Consider the following 20029-nt stretch of genomic DNA (forward strand, 5'->3'; position numbering starts at 1 on the left):
CGTTGCAGTGCTGCCACCTATTGGCAAACGGGTGACACTACAGAGAGAAACACCTGTATGTAAAAAAATAAAAAAGAATAATATATATATATATTAATAATAATAAAAATAATAATAAAATAATACAAAATACACCTGTAAGTTAATGATGGGCGATCTCAGAGCACTGCTTCATGAAGCCCCGAAAAAGTTAAGTTAAATAGAATAAGACGTATGTGGAGCACGAAAACTATTCAAATTAATGAAAATTTGTGTGGTGTGTTATCCTACTGTAGATGTTTATATGTGTATCAGTTTAAGCAGAAAATTAAGTTTGTATGTACAGTCCAGTTGTGATGAGCTATATAAATAAAAATAAATAAATAAATAAATTGAATTGAATTGAATTGAGTAAAGTTGCAGTGCTGCCACCTATTGGCCAACGCTTGACACTACAGAGAGAAACACCTGTTAGTGATAGGCGATTTCAAAGCAATACTTCTTGAAGTCTTTAAACATTTACGACTCTTTTATTTTGATTTTTTGTTCCAAACTGGCCAAGTCACGTGATTTTAGCAAACGAGGCTTCATTAGCCCCCGTTTTTCATTCGCAAGGCTGCAGCATCCGGAGGTCGCATTGGTAGGCTGCAACGTCATCAAGCCTGGTTTATTCACGTTAACTGAGCATTATATTCGCAATTCATAAGCATATTACACCAATTTACGATTAAATAAGAATACAAGTCAACTTTATAATTGTTAATATTTTAAAATAAGACTGTCTTGATGACGTATGCAGCCTGCAAATGCGACCTCCGGAGGCTGCGAGAAACGGCCTACGTTTGAAAATGTGTACTTTATTTAATATTTTATTGTAAATCTCCCCTAGCATATTTTGTATGCGTATTGTTACTGTCAAGTTTTGTAATTGTTGTATGTTGCTAATTCAATTTAATAAAAAAACATAAATAAATAAAAAAGAAACTGCCTACGTCACACCATGCACCATAACTGAGCATTATATTCGCAATTCATAAGCATATTACACCAGTTTACGATTAACTAAGAATACAAGTCAACTTTATAATTGTTAATATTCTAAAATAAGACTGTCTTGATGACGTATGCAGCCTGCAAATGCGACCTCCGGAGGCTGCGAGAAACGGCCTACGTTTGAAAATGTGTACTTTATTTAATATTTTATTGTAAATCTCCCCTAGCATATTTTGTATGCGTATTGTTACTGTCAAGTTTTGTGATTGTTGTATGTTGCTAATTCAATTTAATAAAAAAACATAAATAAATAAAAAAGAAACTGCCTACGTCACACCATTTCGAAAATCCGAAGGTTCACCACTAGGGGAAGTTGATAACAATGTGAATACAGTTAAGTTCCTAAAACATAAAAAATAAATTAATTAATTTAATAAAGTTTCTAAAACATTCATCCTTCTGAATGACGCTTCCATTTTGCCTACTTTTTGTTTATAGACAGATTTAATGACAAACATTTGCATAATTAAAAGAGGAGCTAGAGTGTTAATGATCTGTTTGCCCTTAATCGAATTAAAAACACAGAATACACTTTTACTTAATGACTAGTTAAGTTAAGTTAAGTTAAGTTAAGTTAAGTTAAGTTAAGTTAAGTTAAATCATTTATTTTTCTAAAAAACATATTTTTAACAAACCCTTTGCATTTATTTTGTAAAACGTGTTAAATGTTGTGACTGAGATGTTGTTGCTTTACAACGTTTTCACCAGGAGATGGCGCCATATTTACGTGTTTCGAGCGCTTCGGTGAATCATTTTTTGAAGCAATTGGTTCAATTGATTCGAAGCTTCGAAAAGCTTCGTTTCTCACATCACTAACTGTAAGTGCTTTAGAGATTTCAGAAGGAAAAAAAATAAGTGTTTTCTGATAAATACTGTGATTTAATGGAATATTGTATTTAATTAGCACACAAATAATAATATAAAATAATAATAATATAAAATACACTTTTTAATACAAAATTAACTCTTAACAGCAAAACTTTAATTAGGCGTTCAACAAAAACATTCTTAAAATCTATAAAAAATAAAAACAGAAACAGTTTTTATCTTATTTAATGTTGGTCAAAATTAATATTTGCTCCACAATACCAATGTCACATGTGTTTAAAATTATGATTAATACTATGGGGCAGTTTTTCCGGACAGGGTTTCGAAAAATCCAGACTATGCCTTAGTTATATTAGGACATTTAAAACGTTTTTACAAACAAACCTTAAAAAAAACAATACTGGTGTGCATCTTGGGACGAAAACAATGGCACTGATATACGATAAAATATCATTCATTTTAGTCTGGGACAAGAATAAGACCTGTCGGGAAACTGCCCCTATATAACTTTACAATAAACTTTTCGTTTCTAAAAATATAGTTACTTTAATGAATGAGTAAAATAGAAGCACAATTAAAAGTCTATCTTTAGATTCACCTGCATAATAAGCCTCATTGAAACCTGCCTCAGTCTTTTCAACAGCCCTGAATACTATGACATACACATCTAATGCACACTTCAGTATAACTGTGATTAAATAAAGCTAATAATATGTGTTTGGTGTTCCCCTGGCTTTCCTTACGTACAGTATATGTATAATGTGTACTGGGCCATATTTATAGATGTGCATTTGTGTGCTTGTGTCCATGTAAGATGTGCTCATGAATCAGTGTATATAGGTGTAGATGTGCTAAAGGTCAGATCCTGTGTGTTTACGAGCAGAATGTCGACTGCAGTTCTTTAAATGCGGCTCGTCGTTGTTTCCTTTCGAGTTCAATCCTTTTCCTCTCCTCCTGCTCCTCTCGTATCTCTGCCTCGAACTTACTGCGTACAGACAGGGCCTGAACCTGCAACACAGGTTCCTCATTAGTCATTTTACTAAATGAAAAAATACACAATCATACTGACTTACACTATTGCTTAAATCCTTGAAGTATGTGAAATGCCAATTATTTAGTCTAGTGTTCATGAAACTCTTTATTTGTGTATGGATGGCCTTTCCACACATTTATTTTAAATTAAGATGATAGATCTGGGTTTTTCACAAAACCATGTCGGCCTAATTTAGCTCAGAAAATGACCACAAGAATAATGACCAAAATAATTTCAGCTGCACTGAATTTACCACTTAAACAAAGAAATGTGAGGCTGTTTATATAAATTAAATCTCTCATTAAAGAGATATGGAAATACACACAACCCTTCCTGCCATACAATTTTGAGTTTGACACTATTTTTATAGACGTTAGTCTTCGTGCAGTTACAAAAAATGACCACAAGAGGGCGCAAATAAGGCCAAAATAATTTCAGCTGCACTAAATTTACCACTTAAAGAAATCTGAGGCAGTTTAAATACATTAAATCTCTTATTAAATAGATATGGAAATACACACATACCTTCGTGCCATACAATTTTGAGTTTGACACTATTTTGACACTATTTTTATAGACGTTAGTCTTCGTGCAGTTACAAAAAATGACCACAAGAGGGCGCAAATAAGGCCAAAATAATTTCAGCTGCACTACATTTACCACTTAAAGAATGTGTGGCAGTTTAAATACATTGAATCTCTTATTAAATAGATATGGAAATACACACAAACCTTTCTGCCGTACAATTTTGAGTTTGACACTATTTTTACACTATTTTTATAGACGTTAGTCTTCGTGCAGTTACAAAAAATGACCACAAGAGGGCGCATATAAGGCCAAAATATATTCAGCTGCACTAAATGTAACACTAAAAGAAATCTGAGGCAGTTTAAATACATAAAATCTCTTATTAAATAGATATGGAAATACACACATACCTTCTTGCCATACAATTTTGAGTTTGACACTATTTTGACACTATTTTTATAGACGTTAGTCTTCGTGCAGTTACAAAAGATGACCACAAGAGGGCGCAAATAAGGACATATTAATTTCAGCTGCACTAAATTTACCACTTAAAGAAATCTGAGGCAGTTTAAATACAATGTATCTCTTATTAAATAGATATGGAAATACACACATACCTTCTTGCCATACAATTTTGAGTTTGACACTATTTTTACACTATTTTTATAGACGTTAGTCTTCGTGCAGTTACTTAAAATGACCTCAAGAGGGCGCATGTAAGGCCAAAATATTTTCAGCTGCACTAAATTTACCACTAAAAGAAATCTGAGGCAGTTTAAATACATTAAATCTCTTATTAAATAGATATGGAAATACACACATACCTTCTTTCCATACAATTTTGAGTTTGACACTATCTTTACACTATTTTTATAGACGTTAGTCTTCGTGCAGTTACAAAAAATGACCACAAGAGGGCGCAAATAAGGCCAAAATAATTTCAGCTGCACTACATTTACCACTTAAAGAATGTGTGGCAGTTTAAATACATTGAATCTCTTATTAAATAGATATGGAAATACACACAAACCTTTCTGCCGTACAATTTTGAGTTTGACACTATTTTTACACTATTTTTATAGACGTTAGTCTTCGTGCAGTTACAAAAAATGACCACAAGAGGGCGCATATAAGGCCAAAATATATTCAGCTGCACTAAATTTACCACTAAAAGAAATCTGAGGCAGTTTAAATACATTAAATCTCTTATTAAATAGATATGAAAATACACACATACCTTCTTGCCATACAATTTTGAGTTTGACACTATTTTGACACTATTTTTATAGACGTTAGTCTTCGTGCAGTTACAAAAGATGACCACAAGAGGGCGCAAATAAGGACATATTAATTTCAGCTGCACTAAATTTACCACTTAAAGAAATCTGAGGCAGTTTAAATACAATGTATCTCTTATTAAATAGATATGGAAATACACACATACCTTCTTGCCATACAATTTTGAGTTTGACACTATTTTTACACTATTTTTATAGACGTTAGTCTTCGTGCAGTTACTTAAAATGACCTCAAGAGGGCGCATGTAAGGCCAAAATATTTTCAGCTGCACTACATTTACCACTTAAAGAATGTGTGGCAGTTTAAATACATTGAATCTCTTATTAAATAGATATGGAAATACACACAAACCTTTCTGCCGTACAATTTTGAGTTTGACACTATTTTTACACTATTTTTATAGACGTTAGTCTTCGTGCAGTTACAAAAAATGACCACAAGAGGGCGCAAATAAGGCCAAAATAATTTCAGCTGCTCTAAATTTACCACTTAAAGAAATCTGAGCAGTGTTGAGGAAGTTACTTTAAAAAAGTAGTGTTTGCTCGTTACTCGTTACTTTTTAAAAAAGTAATCCATTACTTTACTTAGTTACCGCCTTTGGAAAGTAACTTTTTACGTTACTCGTTACTTTTACGTTACTTTTATGTTGCCTGTATTTTGAAAATATTTTGGAAACACACACAAACACACGAACACATACACACAATACCCTGTTACTCAGGCATTTGATCTTGACATTGTTAAAATCTTGTCCTTTTTACATGTTTTAACACTGTACATTTAACTTAAAATATTTAATTGTGTACAAGAAAACAGCTCTTATTAATGAATTATTAGTAGCATGTTGTAGTGTCTCGGGAGATTGTGCTCATTGTTAAATAGCTTTGTGGCTACAGTATACTGCACTAGAGCGGCAGTTTAAAATATAAACCCAGAATTCAGCGAACGTCAAGAACAAGAAAAAAACAATACGGCCAAGACGCGGGATTTAAATTACGTTACACGGACCATGTATAAATTTCAATGTTTCTGGACAGAAATAACAACTTTGTCTGGTATTAAAAAGCTGCACATTGGAGTGCTGGCTGCTCCCCGCGGTGCTGAAGACGCGTGATGGCACATATACACAGATATCTACGTGCAATCTATTGGAGCTTGGAAAGTGGAGGAGTCATTAGTTGGGTTAGTAAAATAACGAAATTACAGCTTTTGTAAAGAGATATATTTTTTTAAGTTTAAAAGTGCAGAACTCTTCTCAAGGGGAAGAAAGCTATACTTTTCCCCTTACGTGCAACCTATCGGAAAGCCCAGATGAGTTAGTTGGGTTAATAAAATAATTAAATTATAGATTTAAGTGAAAAAAAGGGTTTGTAAATAAAGTAAAGTGGAAGTAATAAAGTAAAATAACGAATAATAATGATATAATAACGAATAATAGTTTCCAATAGGTTGCACGTAAATATCTGTGCTGCCCTCCGTCCGAGCGCGTCTTCAGCACCGCGGCCAGCACTCCAATGCGCAGCTTATTAATACCAAACAAAGTGAACAAGTTGGTATTTCTGTGCAGAAACATTGAAATTTAAACATGGTCTGTGTAACATTATGTAAATCCGCGTCTCTGTCTGATTGTTGTTTCAGTTTTCTTGTTCTTGACGTTCGCTGAATTCTGGGTTTATATTTTAAACTGCCGCTTCAGTGCAGTATAGCCACAGAGCTATTTAACAAGCACGATCTTCCGAGATACTATGCTAAGATACAATTAATACAAAACGAAATTCACTTCAAACGGAGTGGGTAGACATGATTTTGACCACTTTATTAAGTTTGTTTTCGTAGAAACCTTTCTCTAAAGTGAATTTCGAATTTCGTTACTTTGTAACGCGTTACACACAACACTGAATCTGAGGCAGTTTAAATACATTAAATCTCTTATTAAATAGATATGGAAATACACACATACCTTCGTGCCATACAATTTTGAGTTTGACACTATTTTGACACTATTTTTATAGACGTTAGTCTTCGTGCAGTTACAAAAAATGACCACAAGAGGGCGCAAATAAGGCCAAAATAATTTCAGCTGCACTACATTTACCACTTAAAGAATGTGTGGCAGTTTAAATACATTGAATCTCTTATTAAATAGATATGGAAATACACACAAACCTTTCTGCCGTACAATTTTGAGTTTGACACTATTTTTACACTATTTTTATAGACGTTAGTCTTCGTGCAGTTACAAAAAATGACCACAAGAGGGCGCATATAAGGCCAAAATATATTCAGCTGCACTAAATTTACCACTAAAAGAAATCTGAGGCAGTTTAAATACATTAAATCTCTTATTAAATAGATATGGAAATACACACATACCTTCTTGCCATACAATTTTGAGTTTGACACTATTTTGACACTATTTTTATAGACGTTAGTCTTCGTGCAGTTACAAAAGATGACCACAAGAGGGCGCAAATAAGGACATATTAATTTCAGCTGCACTAAATTTACCACTTAAAGAATGTGTGGCAGTTTAAATACATTGTATCTCTTATTAAATAGATATGGAAATACACACATACCTTCTTGCCATACAATTTTGAGTTTGACACTATTTTTACACTATTTTTATAGACGTTAGTCTTCGTGCAGTTACTTAAAATGACCTCAAGAGGGCGCATGTAAGGCCAAAATATTTTCAGCTGCACTAAATTTACCACTAAAAGAAATCTGAGGCAGTTTAAATACATTAAATCTCTTATTAAATAGATATGAAAATACACACATACCTTCTTGCCATACAATTTTGAGTTTGACACTATCTTTACACTATTTTTATAGACGTTAGTCTTCGTGCAGTTACAAAAAATGACCACAAGAGGGCGCAAATAAGGCCAAAATAATTTCAGCTGCACTAAATTTACCACTTAAAGAATGTGTGGCAGTTTAAATACATTGAATCTCTTATTAAATAGATATGGAAATACACACAAACCTTTCTGCCGTACAATTTTGAGTTTGACACTATTTTTACACTATTTTTATAGACGTTAGTCTTCGTGCAGTTACAAAAAATGACCACAAGAGGGCGCATGTAAGGCCAAAATAATTTCAGCTGCACTAAATTTACCACTTAAAGAAATCTGAGGCAGTTTAAATACATTGAATCTCTTATTAAATAGATATGGAAATACACACAAACCTTCCTGCCATACAATTTTGAGTTTGACACTATTTTGACACTATTTTTATAGACGTTAGTCTTCGTGCAGTTACAAAAAATGACCACAAGAGGGCGCATATAAGGCCAAAATATTTTCAGCTGCACTAAATTTACCACTTAAAGAAATCTGAGGCAGTTTAAATACATTAAATCTCTTATTAAATAGATATGGAAATACACACAAACCTTCCTGCCATACAATTTTGAGTTTGACACAATTTTTACACTATTTTTATAGACGTTAGTCTTCGTTAGTCTTATCACTTAAAGGGGACATTTCACAAGACTTTTTTAAGATGAAATAAAATAAATCTAAATTCAAATAAATCTTTGGATTCCCCAGAGTACGTATGTGAAGTTTTAGTTCAAAATATCATATAGATAATTTATTATAGTATGTTAAAATTGCCACTTTGTTGGTGTGTCCTTTAAAATGCAAATGAGCTGATCTCTGCACTAAATGGCAGTGCCGTGGTTGGATAGTGCAGATAAAGGGGCGGTTTTATCCCCTTCTGACATCACAGGGTGGATAAATTTCAATGAGCTATTTTTTCACATGCTTGCAAAGAATGGTTTACCAAAACTAAGTTACTGGGTTGAACTTTTTTGCATTTTCTAGGTTGATAAAAGCACTGGGGACCCAATTACAGCACTTAACCATGGAAACAGTCAGATTTTCATGATATGTCCCCTTTAAACTAAGAAATGGGAGGCAGTATAAAAAAATTAAATGTCTCATGAAAGAGGAATGGAAATACACACAAACCTTAGCCTCAAAGAAGTCTCTCGCTCCAAGGACGCCTTCAGTGGAGACGTCAATCTCTGAAAGCCGAGCGAGAGCCATGAGGCCGCTCTCCTCCTGTAACTCACCCGCTGCTGCCTTTCTAAAGATCAGCAGGAACTGAGAGGCGAGAGAGAGAGAGAGAGAGAGAGAGAGAGATGTTAAAGTGCTCTCATATTTGCTAAATGAATAAAAACAAAAAGTAAGAAAGGGAAAGAGAGATTTGGACTATTGTGTAAATTCAATAGCTTGAAAGGTTATCAGCAGGTGAAATGACGTTACACAAGCGTTTCTAAAAATAAAGACAAAAAATATGCACATACTTAATAAAAAAGGCAGCTAACCTTTCACTCCATTAAATTCATTCAGATTGCAGATTATGAAATATCTACACAAATGTTAACTTGTATAAGTAAAAGAAAACATTAAACACATTTCGTAAAGTGAGGAAAATATTTGGCAACCACAGACGGTGACAACTAGCCCCAATGTACTAGGGTTGTCCTTATTTTTCAACTTTTAAAAGTTCATGCTCACCCCACCAATATGTTTGAATAATAAAAAAAATTGGGCTTTTTTTCAATATTATTTAGAGGTTGTTCAAGACCTTTAAAGTTTAACACATTCACGTATTATGTGATACTTTATGCTAGCATGTATAAATGTTTAATAATATATACTTATGGCAGCAATGGACTTATTTGACCATGCTTCATGCATTTAAAAATCCTGTTTTAGTTGTGATATGTCTTTCAAAGCAAGAAAGCTTCAATGTGAATGAAGCACAATAGACAATATACACTGAGACAATGGCTGAAACAACACGAACAAAGTAACCCCCAAGAAGCAAGTTTAATGTGTGTTGCGCGTTTCTAAATGGTACAGTTTTTGCAAAAATATGTGATTTCGGAAATATTCAAAGGCTTTGAGCAACCTCTAAATAATGTAGGAACAATTAAACATTTTGCACAGTGTGTTTTTATTGATATCCTAACACATTTAGGGGGTGAGAGTTGAACATTAAAAAAAAATGGACCTATTATACGGACCACCCTACAGTGTACTAGGGATGGGCATGATTAATCGACGATCGATAATTGATCGTTAAGAATTTAGTCGAGGACGTTAATTTGTTATTGATTAATCGAATACTTTTTTTTATCTAATGCAGGTTATCTAGGTAGGTTGCCTAGCGTAGCGTGTGTCTCGAAGCAATTAAATGAATTTCACTGTGTGGCAGCAATTCAACATTTTACCACCAGGGTGCAATATTTGACGCCATACTCCGTTATCTGTGACCTTCCGTTTTGATTTCAAAAAATAATCATGAAGAGGTCATGATGTTTTGGAACAAATGAAGTCTCTGTTTAAGAATGCGGCTCACAGCTGCAGGTTCCGCTGCTTTAGAGCACCGCATATTCAAGTGCATATATGTTCCGTTTGTCTAACTAAATGTAGTTTAACTGTTTGCCACAAGTTGATCTTGTACTAAAGGTCTCATGGAGGAAAACACGCTGTATTTTTGTATTCAACATTTTTAAATTATAAAAGTTAAATAATTCTTTTTTATTATAAAAATATTAATGATTAATCGATAGTCGATCGTTAATTCTCCCGACAATCGACTAAAAATATTTAATCAAATGCCCATCCCTACAGTGTACCCTACAAATATAGAACGACTGAATTCCAGACTAAGCTCATTTCATTGATATGGGTCAAAATAATGATTTTATATTAGGTTACTCTTTCACTGTGTGTGTGTGTGTGTGTGTGTGTGTGTGTGTGTGTGTGTGTGTGTGTGTGTGTGTGTGTGTGTGTGTGTGTGTGTGTGTGTGTGTACCTGGTAATTATCACGTTGTGGGGACCAATTGTCCCCACAAAGATAGGAATACCAGTGTTTTTGTGACCTTGTGGGGACATTTTGATGTCCCCATGAGGAAACAAGCTTATAAATCAAACAAGATGATGTTTATTGAAAATCTAAGGTACAAGAAAGGTTTTTGTGATGGTTGGGGTTAGGGAATGGGGCAGGTAAGGGGAATAGAATATACAGTTTGTATGGTATAAAATGCATTACGTCTATGGAATGTCCCCATAAAACATGGAAACCAGAATGTGTGTGTGTGTGTGTGTGTGTGTGTGTGTGTGTGTGTGTGTGTGTAATCTTATCCATGTGGAATGCTTCTTCAATCACTATAGAGTAACATCTGACACACAACAGACCAACTGTACTTAACACAGCTGCACTTATCACCTGTTTGAAAGTCTGTGTGATATGGGGGAGGTGGAGTGAAATGAGGTTCACTACTTTTGTGAGAACGGCCTCACAATTACATATAAAAATGTGTATATAAATGTACAGTCCATTTATAAATGCAACTCATGACAATTTATACATATATTTGTATTTATTTGTTCGGCCACATTCTTAGGATTTTGTATGATTTTCTTTCGTCACTGCGACGTTGGGTTTAGGAGTGGGGTTTCAGTATTGTTTTTTTGTTTTTTCAATAATTTTAAGTTTTTTTTTGTTGTTGTTAAACGAATTAGCCAACTTGTAAAATAATTACAAAATCCTGTGAGATCGGGATTGTATCTTAGGGCTACTGAAACGTTAATATATCATAAGTATATTTAATAGTTGATAGAAATTTTTTGGGTGCTGATGTGGATTTGTATTTGTGTGCTTGACATTTACTTACCACATAATCATTAACTATATAAACCGTATATGTGACCCAGTCTGTGAAAACACAGTTAAAGTTACATTTTGTGGTTTCCACCATAGACACTAAACAAATATGGACGTAGTGTCCGTGACGTCACCCATTGGTTTGTGAAGATCGCTTTTGAAGCTTAAAGTAGGCGTTGCCTGCCATCGCCATCTTGGCCGCACGTCACCTCGAATCACTTACGGATAACGGAAAATTGGTAAAAAGGGGGGGCATGGGTAAAGCTGAGGTGGCTGGTTGCTCATATCACGCCCACCTAGCTCGATTCTAGTGACAGCAGTGGCAGTTTAACCGTCACTCAAGTGACCACGCCCTTAATTATGCAGAAGTTTAAGGCTTATTCAGGGTTCCCATACCTTAGTTAACTTCAAATTCAAGGACCTTTCAAGGACTTTCCAAGTCCAATATCCTCAAATTCAAGGACTTAATGTGGGGACATAATTTAAGTGAGAGCAAGGTTACATTGTGTTACCTTTTAAGATACATTGTTACAGTTCCCTTTCGAGGGAACTCGCGCTGCGTCACTGCGGTGACACTTTGGGCACGCCTCCAGGGGTAAGTGCGTCTGAATGTGTATATCAAATTCAACCAATGATGAGGCTTAACGACAAAGACAGGGTGACGTGGGAGCCAGGAAGTATATCGCTATCTGAAATATTGCCAAAGATGGCATTACAGGGACACAGGAAGTATGGCAAGAGAGACGCGGCATCTTGTTTCCTTCTCAGGAAACAACAGTTACATACGTAACCCGAGACGTTTTTATGTGTCAAAAACAACTATGCAAAAAAGCATTTTGGTATGAATCAACATTCGCATACAGAAGATATAAACATTTAAAGCAAACAGTTTAGCATGTGTGCTTTAAAAGTCAAGAATTTGTATGATATTATCCTACACTACACTGCAAAAAAATATTTTTGCATATATTAGTATTTTTGTCTTGTTTTCAGTAAAAATATCTAAAAACTTCTTAAATTAAGATGCTTTTTCTTGATGAGCAAAACGACCCAAAAAAAATAAATAATAATCTGCCAGTGGGGTAAGCTTATTTTTCTTGAATTTTTCTTGAATTTAGAAATGTTCAAGATTATTTGCTTACCCCATTGGCAGATTTTTTTTGCTTGTTTGAGCACAAAATCACTTAAATTTGATATTTTTGGTCTAAAATTTGGTCTAAGAATTTTTTGATATTTTTACTGAAAACAAGACAAAAATACTAATATTTTTTTTCTTGAAAATACTTTTTTTGCAGTGTACACAGGGAATAATATGATTTTTTTTTTTTTCAGAAAAACTTCTTGCATAAAATGGATTCAAGCACTTTTAATGACCTGTATCTATGTATGTATATTTTCAAAAACTTCCCAGGGCCTTGAATTTATTCCCCCATATTCACAAACTTTCAAGGATTTCAAGGACCCGTGGGAACCCTGTTAATATAATTCAAACGGATGAGTTACAAAAAAAATGTTTCCCTTCACAGTTGTCATAAAAGGCAAAATTAGCTTTATAGACCAAAAACAGTTTTTGTATCAGGCTGTAAACATATTATTTTCTACTGTAAAGTTGGGCATTTTAACATGGGGGTCTATTGGAATTGACTCCCTTTTGGAGCCATCCTCTAGTGGCCAGTTAATGAATTGCAGTTTAAGTGACTTCTGTATTGGCTTCATCAGAGAGATAGAAAGGTCCCCCTCGATTTCCTCATAAAATCCTTTTAATGAACATTTAGTGAAAATATAACCTTGGTATCTTTAATATTGACTGAGTAAGTAATTGAAAAAGATTGAACTCAATGCAAAATCAATGAGTCAATCAAACTTGCTCATCAATAGAGTATAAGACTTTAGCCTGGATTTAACAGAGAGGGTCGCATGTAAGATCTATAAAACATAAAAATTGGTTAGGGGTTTGTTCAGATGCATAACTATGTATGTACAATTGTATTTTCATGCTTGATATGCTGAAAACCTCTAAATCAGTACACTCAAAATCTGATTGGCTTTTAGTTGCAAAGCCACATTGTTGAGATAAGACTAACGTGATATAAATGTCCCATGATAGGATTGAGTAGGTGATGATTGTCTTCCACTTAAGGATAATCTTAAAAAAAAAAGATTAAATCAGCAGATATCAAAAGGAGACACACATATACACATACTTCTCTGTAGCTCAGTTTGCCGTCAAAATCTTCATCCACTTCCTTAATCATGGTCTTCAGTCCCAGATGAGTCTGTGGAGCTCCTAGTTTCTCCATCATTAGCTTAAGCTCCATCAGATCAATAAAGCCATCTTTACCAGAGTCAAATCTACAAAGACAAACGTACACTTATTCCACAGAAACATTTATGAACGATTTCTTTTTTTATTGCACAAGACAATCTGTAAAACAGCAGGAAATAAGTGATTCAAACAGAGATTATTTATAGAGTCTCACCCAGCTGTTACCACACCAACCAGCAGAATTGTGTGTGTGTGAAAGTGAGATGTGTTTGTCTTGAACACTGTGTGAAAGTAAAGAGACTGAGATTGAAGGAGTGGGCACATGCTACTATTTTGGTTTAAGTGATGCTTTTAGTAACACATGGGTGAACGTCAATGTCCAGCTTCTTTCATCTTTGCATGAAACGTCCAAAAACAGATCTTTTGAATTTTGCATGTGTTCTCATAGACAGCAAGATGATTAAATGAAAAGCAGATTTTGTCTTGGGTTTCTTTTCAGATTTTCCTAAGAACGAAAAATCGGACATGCATCTGAAGATCTGAATATTTCCTGCATCCGAAATTGGATACTGTATCAGTACATACTGAATTAGACGAATTACCTCGACTGTTAAAACAGTATGCTCTATACTGTAGTATAAATATGGGTAGTGTGAATGAAATTTGGACGTACTATATCTGCCATGTGGATATATTGCGTGACATACAGTACATTGTCAAAACAATAAATAAGACATTAACTTGGATGATGTTAAACAAGCTCAATTTTTCAACAAGGAACAACTGTTTTCCTGTTTGTTTTTACATTTAAAGGTGCAGTGTGTAATTTTTAGAAGGATCTCTTGACAGAAATGCAAAATAATATACAAAACTATATTATCAGGGGTGTATAAAGACCTTTCATAATGAACCGTTATGTGTTTATTACCTTAGAACGAGACCTTTTTATCTACATACAAAGAGGGTCCCCTTACGTGGAAGTCGCCATTTTGTGCCGCCATTTTTCTATAGAAGCCCTTAACGGACAATTTTTTTTACAAAGTTGTCTCCGATGATGACATGTTTGTCCGGTGGCAGCTACCGTAGCTTCTCTATGTGTTTCAAAAGCAAAGTGTGAGCAGTGGTCTACACCGTTGGTTGCAATTCGCAACCCCACCACTAGATGCCGCAAAACTTTACACACTGCACCTTTAAATAGAGCTGCATCACCACTTTCCGACATTTTTTAATATGACGATCCCTCTCCTCCTCTTCGTTGGGTGACAAAAGCTGTCACTGGGACGGTACTGTTTAAAAAGGTCCTAATATGTACCATTTTGGTACATATATGTACCTATGAGGAACCAGTATGTACCTCTAAGGTACCAATGTGTACCAATATGCACCTTTTAGGTACAGAAGTAAACTTTGTGAAAATGTAGCGCCCCAGTGACAGCTTGTTTTAGCTTTGTGTACCTTTTTTTTCACTTTTCACTTATTGTTTTTCTAATACTATAAATTCTGACATACTACTCTTCTTACCTACTATATAGCATGGAAGTAGGAGATTTCAGACACAGTGAATGTCTCAACTCTGTTCATATTTGCTAATACACAATATAAAATATTTCAATATGAAATTAAACATTTGTGATGCAGCGCTGCATGTGAAAACCCAGCTGAAGTAAAAAAAATTCTACATAAAGTCATCCTACATAATGTAAAAACCATTTTGAAACATATCCTTGTTACTATTATTATTGCCTAAATAAGGTCATGTCATAGATTGAAATCAATGAGTGAATCAAACTTTGATGCTCCAAATCTCATTATTAGATTGAGATAGTCTGGATTTCACAGACAGTCCCATTTCGCATAATATTTTCCTGTGACTAAATCAGAAGTGCTCAAACTTGGGCTCGTGAGCCAAAGTTGGCCTGCAATGACCTTTAATTTGGCCCGTCATGCCATGTGAGATAAGAAAAATGATAGACGTCATTGACGCAAAGGTTCATATTTCTAATTAAACGTTTCTAATATGTAAAATTTTTGTTTTATTTGTACATCACAAAAATGTAAATTGAAATTAAATCCAAGGAATTAAAGTGAATGTTTTAATGTACATGCATACTTGAAGGTGTATAGCATGCATCACGAAACTCAACGAACTCGGGTACTATAGGCTAATAATGGAGAGGTCGAGGCAGTGGCACACAGACAATGGGAAATTAAAAAATGATTGGCAAAATGTTTTTTTTTTACAACAGTTACCTTTAAAAATAAAACTGCATTAGTTATGCATAAATAGAGTAATGTTTGCTTATAATTTTTTTAAATATTAGAAAATTATAAATGAAGAGTATCAGGGCAACTTTAATTTTAAAATAACACAGCAACATTTACTGTTTTCTTACCATTGTCGCTTCGGTTTAGGGTTAGATTAACATAAAATGACATCAATACCCAAACCCAACTCTAACCCTAACGCCAGGTGACATATAAAAAAATAAATCAGTAAAAATAATATAAACCAATACATAAAGTGACATTCTAATGCAAGCACCAAATCTAACCCTAAACCGAAGCAATGGTTTGAAAATAGGAAAAAGCAGTTGAGTAACCAATACATGATAATTACACGTAAACAGGAATTCGTTATACGGTCACGAAAAAACGCGGAAAATTTGTGAAAATATAAATAAAAAAATCAATAATTTACGTGACTATATCACAAAACCTTGTGAGACTGGGTAGCAGCGACAGAGGGACCATCTCAAAGTTTTGCTTAGGGCCCCCCAGCATCTAGGACCAGCACTGTATCCCAACAACTATCTTATTTGTTTTAACTAATATTTATTCTGTAATAATGGCAGAAGCGTCTAAAACAAAGCTATAAAGGGAAATGAAACATAACTGAGATGTCCATAAAGTCTCCCACACTATAAAGGAGCGACCTCTGAGCAATAAAATGATCTTGTGGGTCTTTCTCTCTTTGAAACACATCTCTTGTAGCTTATATGAGGGTGTATATGTTTGCTCTGAATGACCTTTCAATCTCATCTCCCCAGTGCCTCCATATTGTTTTTGAAAGGTCATTAAAACGCCTGCTGATGGAACAGCTCGGTCATTGCTGCATCATTACTGAGCATCATTAACATCTGAAGAAAACATACTAATGTGTTTTATAATAACACTATGTGCAATAGCAATAGTGATGCTTTCCTTAGCAAGTTACACACCCATTGTTGGAAAAAATATGGACAAACCCAACTATTAAAATTTAAATTAAGCTTTGGTGGGTTGTTTTAACACAAAATGCTGGGTTGTTTTGGGTTGTTGTGACATTTTCTAGATTTATTAAACCAATAATTTCTAAGTCTTCAGTCTTTGTTGAGTGTTGTTTTTAGGCGTGCTCACACTTGCCTGTCCCTAATGAAAAGACAACTGGGACTCTGCGGACCAACACAACAACTGCTTTAAGCAACTGACTACACACATGTTAAACTGTGTGAATGCATGCGAAACAAACCACCTCCTGACATAATTGTGGGTGCATAGCATGCATTTATGTGGACGTGTGTGTGTGTTTCTCTTTGTCCTCTCTGATTTCCTGCTGTGGTATTTATAGATGCCAACGCTTGGGGTAGGCATTCTGTTATAGAGCCTGGCATTCACTGCAGTGGAGTGTTGCTTTCACTGATCCTGAATCTGCAGTTAACCACAGATATGCTTAGAGGCACTACTATGAACTACTTAAAAGCTGACTTGAGAACAGCTGGGGAGGAGCATCAAGCAGGACAAAGACTCAATAACAAACCAAAATAGGAGGATGAGGTTGGCATGTCGCTTCTCCTCAAACACATTCCAGGTCAGCATCCCTCCCTAAACTTCAAATTAGTGCTATAGAGGAATGGACATACAGTGGTATTGAAGAAGGAAAATAAATGCATATTATTGCACTGTATGTGATCCTGTATGAGAAATTTAGTCTTGTCACACCCTGTCAAAAAGAGACCAATCAAAACTTCAAAACAAGTACAGGCCCTTTAACCTTGCATGCCAAAGAAAGATACCAAGAATCTATGATATAGAGTGTTTGTCTGTCTGTCTAGTTGGTTGAAAAGATGAGACTATACTAGCATACATTTTCATACGGTTTAATACTGGGTAGTACTGGTCTGACTGAACTAATCCATTAATCTATCATAGCATCACATGACAGTGTATATCAGGAAGTTGGTTTGTGTAAGTTTATGCCTATATCTTGCTTTTGACCCATTTTTCTCTTATACATGTCTTTTTTTTTAGATCTGGTGAAACTGGGTCGGACTGAGCTAAACTGGGCCAGATTATATATATATATCATATCTTGCGGTCCTGACATAGTCCAGCACCAGTACCAGAGTTGCCCGCAAATGCAAATTCTATTAATAGCTTCAATTTTAATATTTGTTTATCACATATTTTTATTTTAGCTTGGCTTATTTTATGTATGTTGACATTTTAAACAATGATAAAACAAATCAACAAGTAAAAGAAAAAAGTTTTGAGTAGATTATATAAAAAAAGTAGCCATCCAGATTGTTTTATCCATTGTGGTAGCTCTTGCTCACAAAAAAGGTTATAAACCCATGGTCTAGTCTCATGGGACAGCTACATTATGAATAAACCATGGTTTTACCTTGAACTGTACCCCTAACCCCTCTTTACACTTTAATAATTTCGACAGAACTTTAGCATTAACTTCTTTGGGCAAAATAACAGGTGAATACATATTTAGGATGGATTGTTCACTGTTGCTGACACAATGCTTGCATTAAATACACAAGATAAAAGATAGAATAAATGCTATTAACTTGAAAATTAGATTTCAATTTTTTTAACCATTCGATTTCACAACTCTGTATAAAAACCAAAGAGTTTCTCTTTTTCCTCACGCCTCCATAAACACAGACAAACACTCACAAAGATGGCATTGTTGCACATAGAGGGGGCTTCTCTGGGGACGTAGGGTTTGTGAGTGGACCCTTGTACTGAAATAATGAGAGGGAAATCAGGACAATGGCTGTTCAGAGAGATCACCCCAGAGTAAAACTTTATTTTGGCACTGTACAAGGATGCTGAGAGAGAGAAAGAGATGCTTTCAATTTTTGAAGTTTAACCTGATTGGCTATGCAAGTCATTTCAACATCATCTTTTCATTTTCGACTAGTGATGAGTTGCACTGCTCTACAAAACAACTTATTGCTTCATTTGTTATGTTAATAAAAAACATGTTGATATGACATGTTTATTTAATTTGGATAAATGGTTATATTATACTCTCAGACAAAAGGTACAAAAAAGAACTAACGTTTGCACTACTTCAAAAAATAGTACACTTACCTTAAATACAGGTAAAACACACATTAAGACCTTTTTCATAGTGACAACTTTTGAGAGTTTAATTAACTAATTTTTTTCACTGCATTGGCAATACAATTTATATAGATCTTGCTATGGTAAGATAATACAATTTAGAGAAGTAACTAAAAAAACATAGAAATAATTCAATAAAATTATGATCAATTTAGGGCTACTTGTAAATCACTTAAATTCACTTTGATCCAAGAACACAGTCTGCTTATTCTTCATGGCATTGCGTTGTTTTACCAATTTAAAGCCCTCACATGCATCTTATATCACCATAATTATGTAAATTTATAGTTAAAATAAATAAATGAAGCATTGTCAAGAAAGGATACTCCATAAAATTATAATAAACTAACCTAACAAACTCACCTTTTGAACATTGTCTCCATATCTTTGATCTGTTTACGAGAGAACTCTTTAAACTCCGTGTAAGGGTTAAACACCTTCATTTGCTTGGGTTTCGCAGTGCCCTCGTGAATGTCCAGCCTGCGGTTGAGTTTCTCCGTGAGTTCAGAGGTGGCGTCGTCGTTCATGGTGGCAGATTTTACCGGCGATTGTTCCTCGTCCGCTTCTGTGTGCACGAGACTCTCCGGTGATCCGGGTTTAGTGTCGATCAGTCTGCGCTGTAGTTTCCGTGCGATCTGCTCGGATGACATTGCGGACTGTGAATGTGATGCTCTCAGTTGTTTCTCAGTATCCAGCCCGGAGTTCAGAGAGGGCGGGGCTGCAGCGCGAGTGAGTCCCTTTAAACGTGATGATGCCTGGATATGCGTATATTAGCTGTAGGTGGTTTGAGGAAAAATAAGAGATTACTGCTATTAGCTGGGTTCTCTGTTAGAGAAATGTAAAAAAAAAATTAATTGAGAAAACATTTTTGCGTTGGCCAGGAATCGAACGCTTCCCTTAACTTTTCCCATTCATTCACTTGTACGTAGCGCACGAACAAATCATGATGG

At 34.8% G+C, this 20029-nt stretch overlaps 1 protein-coding gene across 1 annotated transcript; it reads right to left on the reverse strand.

The window, feature by feature from the left end:
* Window positions 1–1888: 1888 nt before the first annotated feature.
* efhd1 (EF-hand domain family, member D1) lies at window positions 1889–19777 on the reverse strand. Its single transcript, XM_065280020.1, has 4 exons — window positions 19443–19777; window positions 13621–13768; window positions 8707–8841; window positions 1889–2868 (listed from the first exon to the last, which is right to left on the reverse strand). The coding sequence occupies exons 1-4, from the start codon at window positions 19727–19729 to the stop codon at window positions 2734–2736; spliced, it is 705 nt and encodes a 234-aa protein (XP_065136092.1). The 5' UTR covers window positions 19730–19777; the 3' UTR covers window positions 1889–2733.
* Between the last annotated feature and the right edge of the window lie 252 nt (window positions 19778–20029).

This window comes from Paramisgurnus dabryanus, chromosome 8, assembly GCF_030506205.2.
Source record: "Paramisgurnus dabryanus chromosome 8, PD_genome_1.1, whole genome shotgun sequence".
Classification (NCBI taxonomy): domain Eukaryota; kingdom Metazoa; phylum Chordata; class Actinopteri; order Cypriniformes; family Cobitidae; genus Paramisgurnus; species Paramisgurnus dabryanus.